General features: G+C 33.0%; 1 protein-coding gene across 2 annotated transcripts; it reads right to left on the bottom strand.

The window, feature by feature from the left end:
* Positions 1-1,055: 1,055 nt before the first annotated feature.
* Positions 1,056-5,220, bottom strand: LOC132117014 (uncharacterized). 2 transcript variants are annotated; one of them, XM_059526018.1, is made up of 3 exons: positions 4,822-5,220; positions 3,692-3,945; positions 1,056-1,356 (listed from the first exon to the last, which is right to left on the bottom strand). In XM_059526018.1, exons 1-2 carry the CDS (start codon positions 5,207-5,209, stop codon positions 3,704-3,706), a joined length of 630 nt encoding a protein of 209 aa, XP_059382001.1. In that variant the 5' UTR covers positions 5,210-5,220; the 3' UTR covers positions 1,056-1,356; positions 3,692-3,703. The 2 variants fall into 2 exon arrangements, with proteins under 2 accessions (XP_059382001.1, XP_059382002.1); XM_059526019.1 differs by having other exon boundaries at positions 3,692-3,954; positions 4,834-5,220.
* Between the last annotated feature and the right edge of the window lie 1,331 nt (positions 5,221-6,551).

The following is a 6,551-nucleotide window of genomic DNA, read 5'->3' as shown; positions in this document are numbered from 1 at the left end:
TGCATCTGGGTAATTTAAATACTGTGCCTTTATTTTTAAGAGATAACAGTGTTCTAGTGATGCCAGAAAATAATTATGTCCCTAATATACAGCAGATGCAGCTAAACTTTTGGTTAACAAAAGAAGAGCTTTATGTGGCTTGAAAATGTATTTTTATTTTTATTTCTCTTTATTTAATTGCTATCATTTATATGTCAATGTTGACATTTTTGATGCGTGACTTGATCATTACATCATATTAACCATTTTTAAAACTGCAAAGATAGTATTATATAATTTCAGCATAATCAGATTAATATTCATGATGCAAACACGTGCCGCCTCGCCTTCCGAGAACCGGTCACAAGATTCAAATAACTTCCAGAAAATGACGTAAATGTGCAAATCATTTCAAATATGATATCAACAGGTTCTCATCATTAACATTATCACATGAACAAAACTGCAGCAGGATCTCAGTTTTCAAAGCACACATGAAAGTGAATCTTATAATGCCAGAGGTGCATTTACATCTGCTTCAACATCACAGCAGTGAAAGTCTTCTTTTATTCTCTGAAGTATAAGCTTATAAAATATAATTCCTGTGTGTCTAATGTTTGCACTGACTATAACTGTGTTAACTGATGTGATTTCATTCTCATATCAGTTGTATAGGCAAAATGACTCAGCAAACTGATTCATTTGGCATATTCTTTCAAGATGAGATATCCATCTAAAATTGTAAATACAGTAAAATAAGTCACATGAATAGCCGGCAACACCACATATACTATTTTGTCAGATGGTTGCAGAGAAATCTTTATTGGAAAGTAAGAACAATACAGTAACAACATTTCTAGCAAGTTTATTTTGCTTTAGAGGAAAAATGAATAATAACTATGCACTGTAACTATAGATAATCAACAGTAGGGTTCAAAAGTCTACTTGTAAAAAAAATGCTTCTTTTATAATATAGTGCATTTTTGGTTAAATATAACAAGTGAAAAGCTGAATAGAAAAAATGGACAAGAGTTTAGGATGTCTCAGTATTTGGTGTGTCATGATGATTGTCACCTTCTTTATATTACATCATAACATTTTTCTCTTTTATATTCTTAAGATGTTTTTTAAACGTATACATGTTTCCAATTTTCAGTGTGGTCTCAAATATTTGGAGCCTAATGTATATTGAGTGCATTTGTGGACACAAATGTCTTGAATGTGTGCTACTTACATATATTGGGCATTATTGTGCACATATGAGAATAAACTCAAGAAAATCACTGAAAGACCTTCAGTGATTGGTTAAGAGAAACATCTTTTGGTCGTATTTCTCCAAATGGACTCCTCTATGATAATGAGTTCCCATGATGCCTCCTGCATGAAAGCGATTGAGAGAATCATACAGAAGTAATGCATGATTAGGTGGATGTAGAAGCATGTAAAAAAAAATGCAATGTATTATTTTTTTCCTTTTCCACAATGGATTAAATTACAGCACAATCTAAAGAAAAAGAAGCAATTGAAAAACTATGCTGTAGATGTAAAGAATTTATAAGGAAGAATGAAAGAGGAAATACTTCACATGCGTGTCAAGGTGGATTTTGGATTTAATATGATCAACAGACCGAACTCGTTTGATAAGTAAATTCCCCATGTCAGAGAGAACAGTGTTCCAGGAAAACGTATTTTGTTTTTTTTTCTTCACATGATATATTTGGCACAGAATTGCTTTGTGGTATTTTGTCTTTGTATAAAATGTGTTTGAGCTTTGAGGTTTAAAAAATATTTTTTTGGCTAATGTTTGTGAAAACACTATGTGGGGTTGGTAAGAAGTCTATTATGATCACCAAGTCTACGTTTTACTGTAAAAAACAGAAGTTCTGTGAAATATTTGATTCCTATTGATTCCAATTGTATATATAGACAATAATTTTACCATATTATTTCCTTTACTGTCACTTTTGTTTCTTAATGATTCCTTGCTAAATAAAATTAATAAAAAAAGATCATCCAATATGTACTATATGCTCCATGCTAAGCTAAATTGTAGGAATTACATTTCCTTGTTCACTCAAACGATTAGCTGTTTAATAAGTCAATTTCATTCACATATTTGACAATGGCAATAACTGCCATTTTTGGAATGTTCCAGTTCCAGTTAAGGGCTTTAGTTAGAACTTATCTGCATGAGCTATTAGTTATCATAAATCTTTGATGTGTGCCAAAACCTGCCATAAAGGTTTAATCTCTTTCGGATCTCAGCTTCAGATGTGATTTACGCAAATAATTTATCTGTGAACTTGAACTGAATGTATTTTTGATGAATGTGTGTGTGTGTTTATATATATATATATATATATATATATATATATATATATATATATATATATATATATATATATATATATATATATATATATATATATATATATTTATTTATTTATTTATTTATTTATTTTCATTTTTTAGAATTTATTTAATTTCAGTTATTGTTTATTACGGCAATTGTTTTTTTTTATGTTTTCTTTATTGTTTTAGTTTTCAATTATGACTATAAGCCTGCTTGTAGATTTGGTAACAGTGTCACTTTGTTGTAACAGTTACATTTGTCATTGCTAACCGATACCAGTCATTAACTAACTCTTCAGTGTCACAGTGACAGCCTGTCGTGAATGTCAAGCAGGAGATCTATGGGGTTAACTTGGCTTACTTCTTTTTGCTTGTTTGAACTAAACATTGTTGTCTGCTTATAAAATCGCAGCATTTGCCCTTGATGGGAATGCAAATTTGGATCTGGTCCAGGTCTCATTTAAGGTGTGGCCACCTCCTCATGACACAACCGTAACGTCTCTTTCCACTCTGAGATTGCTTGGGTAAACATGATACTGTATGAATAACCCGAACAGTTATGATTTGCATTTTGGTAAGTAATCCATCAATATACACAGAAAACGAAATAAAACAAACAAATCTAGATTGCCAGACAGTGCCATGAAAAGTTTTGATGTATTGCTAAATTTCTCCAAATCTGTTCTGATAAAGAAACAAACTCATCTACATCTTAGATGACCTGAGGGTGCGTACATTTTCAGCAACTTTTCATTTTTAGGTGAACTGTTCCTTTAAAGTAACTTTTTTTCCTAGCTCTGCAAACATAGCATTAAACGACAACGGCAGAAATCTGGTTCGTCTTTGCTGTCAGAGGAATGTACGATGTGAAGAGAGATAAGGATACTGATGTTACAGTTAACAGCATTAGCACTCAGTGTACCTGATAAACATGTCTCCTGTCTGTCTGGCTGTTTCTGATTGATGGATAATCTATCCCACAATCCTTTGCTGTGCATGGGTCACTGCACAAGTTTACCTTTTCTGTATGCTTAATACGAGATAATTTATGCTAAATCGAATTTGGTAGAAAATCACAGTGTAATATTTCCTTCCAGCAAAAGCACTTTTGAGATTTACTTATATAATTATCATGATGAGATTTTCTCTAAACCTCTAAATTGGGTTAAATATGTATAGCAGTTATATCGCATTGAAGGATTTCACAAAAAGCAACCGACCTGGGGTGAAAAGGAGAAGAAATGTGTGATTAGCCCTGAATTACCCTTCCACTCCTTATGGTTTTTATAATTAATGGCAATCAAAAAACAGATGCATTGCATTCTTTAATGGAAGGATCTGTTCTGAGATAAGAGTTCACACCTACCAATCTTCATTTTTCATTGGCTCTGTTATCATTCCTCCTGCTGTTGGGTGTTTCCGCGATAATTTTGCAGTTCTGCAGAATTTCATGTTTAATGTCTTTAATCACTTGGTCAGGTTCAGAATCGTATTTTAAGTTTTGCTCTGTATCTGTGTCACTGGCTAGGAGTGATATAGCCTCTTCTCCTACTTCTGCATCACTAATGTCACTGGTCGGATCCAGCTGATGAGTAATACAATATTTTAGGTCCACTGCAGAATCTGTTACAAAAAAGACAAATTTTCATCACTTAGTAGCAATCACACAGCTTAAGGGAAAAATCATTTTTGATCAAACATTTCTAATCCAGTGTGATACTGTATTTTATTATTTTCTATTTTATAATTTTTTTTTGTCTTATGCATTTTTTCCATTGTAGCATTATATTAGTTACTTTAACAAAACCACATTTTGAGATGAATGCACCGAAGTGCAAAAAATATTTTTTCAGCTTTCTAATAAAATAAAATTATATTTTATAATTTAAAAACTAATGCAATTATTAGAATAATACAATTATCTTTCTATTCAAAACTATAGTCAATAATCATTGAAATGTTGCCTGTCAAAAACATTTTTATTGAGAGAAAAAAATGTAATTCTAGAAATGATTTAACTGGAGTTTTTATTCAAACATCATCCAAACATTTGGGGTTAGTGAGATTTTTTTTTTAATGTTCTTAAAATAAGTCTCTTATGCTCACCAAGCCTGCATTTATTTGCTTAAAAATACAGTAAGTATATGATTAAAAATACAGTAAAGCTGTAAATAGTGTTTTCTATAGTAATATATCTAAAAATGTAGTTTATTATTGTGATGGATGATGGCATTTAAAACTTATAAATTTCGGCATTTATTTTTGCTGATTAAAAATATAATTACCAACCCCAAACTTTTGAGTGGTAGTGTGCATTAAATAAGACATCAGTAATAGTTTTACGTTTACATTTTTTTTGTAATTCTTTGTGCTCCGTCTGTGCATTGTTTGACCTATACTTTGATTTATTTTTAAGCTATTTTTTATTTGTCTTTAATGTAACTAGCTTTATATTAAGATGTTGCTTAAAGAGCTGTCTATCGGTGACACCGTTATCATTACCTGTGTCTTCGGGGAAATGACTGACAGGTACAAGCCCCTCCCCCTCATCTGATTGTCCAGTCCTGGCTTGATCCTCAGATAAAGGTGATCTCTTGGACTCAGCATCAATCCCCTCACCCGAATCATTGCTGCCGTCCACAATCTCATCCTCTTGAAGCATTTCTGCATCTGTCTGTTGTTCATCCTCCACTGCAGGAGTCTGTTCTGCTGATGTGGCATCTGGGCTGTTCTTGGAGATCTCTGAGGAAACTTGAGAGTCAATAGATTCAGTATTCTCTTTTATGTCTGAATCGCTTTGATTGCTCAAACTAGAAAGATCTGACTCGACCTGGATGGTTGGTAAGTTTATTTGGGATGAGGTATGAGCTGAGCACATCTGTAGCTCGTTTTTATTGTTTGGAGATGGAGATTCTGGGTAAAGTGGTGCATGCTGGGAAAAATCTGTGTCAGTCTCCTCTTTCTGGATTAAAGGTTCCTTCTCATTTTCGAAACCTACTTCTGTTGTCCCATCCCTCTTTATAATCTCTGTGTATGATTCCTCCTTCCTGAGCACAGTCACGTTCACTGCTTTATCGACATCCACATGTGACATTCCTTCCTTATCTTGGCTCTGTATATCCTGTTGGTTTTCAATCATCCCATCTTGTTTGTTTTCATTTTCATTTTCCTCTTTGATGTTCCCATATTGAATTTTATCACTCTCACAATTTTCTGTCATTTTCCAATCCTGTTCTTTTTCACCCTCTTGTTCTTTCCCATTTACATGTCTTTCATCTTGCCCCTTAAACATTTCCAGAATTTTCCAATCCTGTTCGTCCAACCTTTCACTATCTTGTTCTTCACCATCATCCTCTTTTTCAGTCTCATGTTCTTCTACATTTATTCTTTCTTGCTCACATGCTTTCATAATTTTCACTTGTTGTATTCTTTCAGTCTCAAATACTTCCACCACTTTCCAATCTTCTTTTTCACCTTCATGTTCTTCTATGAACTCTCCATCATGTATTTTTTCAATCCCAAAGTCTTCTATCATTTTGTAATTCTGCTGATTTTCGTTTTCGTGTTCTGCCAAACTTTTCCCATGTTCATGTTTTTCTAGAGTTTTTCCATCTTGCTCATTTTCTTGCCCACATTCTTCCATCATTTTCACATATTGTATTTTTTCAGTCTCAAACACTTCCAAATTTGTACTATGTTGTTCTACATGTACTATGTTTTCTTGCCCACATTCTTCCATCCTTGTCACATCTGGTTCTTTATCCCTGTCAAATGCATCCATAATTTTCCCATCTCGTTTTTCTTTGCTTCCATGTTCTTCCATAATTTTTCCATCAATTTCTTTTGCATTCTTATATTCTTCCTCACATTTTTCTACAATTTTCCCATCTTCCTCATTTTCTTGCCTTTCACTTTCATGTTCTTCCATAATGTTCCCTTCTGGTTCTTTATCCCTGTCAAATGCATCCAAATTTTTCCCATCTCGTTTTTCTTTGCTTCCATGTTCTTCCATAATTTTTTCATCGATTTCTTTTGCACTCTTAAATTCTTCTTCACATTTTTCTACAGTTTTCCCATCTTCCTCATTTTCTTGCCTTTCACATTCATATTCTTCTGTGATGTTCCTATCTTGTTCTTTATCCCAGTCAAATGCATCCTTATTTTTCTCATCTCGTTTTTCTTTGCTTCCATGTTCTGCCATCATTTTTCCATCAATTTCT

This window comes from Carassius carassius, chromosome 36 (genome assembly GCF_963082965.1).
Source record: "Carassius carassius chromosome 36, fCarCar2.1, whole genome shotgun sequence".
Lineage (NCBI taxonomy): Eukaryota > Metazoa > Chordata > Actinopteri > Cypriniformes > Cyprinidae > Carassius > Carassius carassius.
The sequence above is the reverse complement of the archived record's forward strand: the minus strand, read 5'-3'. Positions and strand labels throughout refer to the sequence as shown.

Coding starts and splice junctions, on each gene's coding strand:
- LOC132117014 (XM_059526018.1), bottom strand. CDS start 5,209: ATGTGCTCAGCTCATACCTCATCCCAAATAAACTTACCAACCATCCAG. Junction 3,946..4,821: donor AGACACAGGTAATGATAACG/GTGTCACCGATA, acceptor CAGATTCTGCAG/TGGACCTAAAATATTGTATT.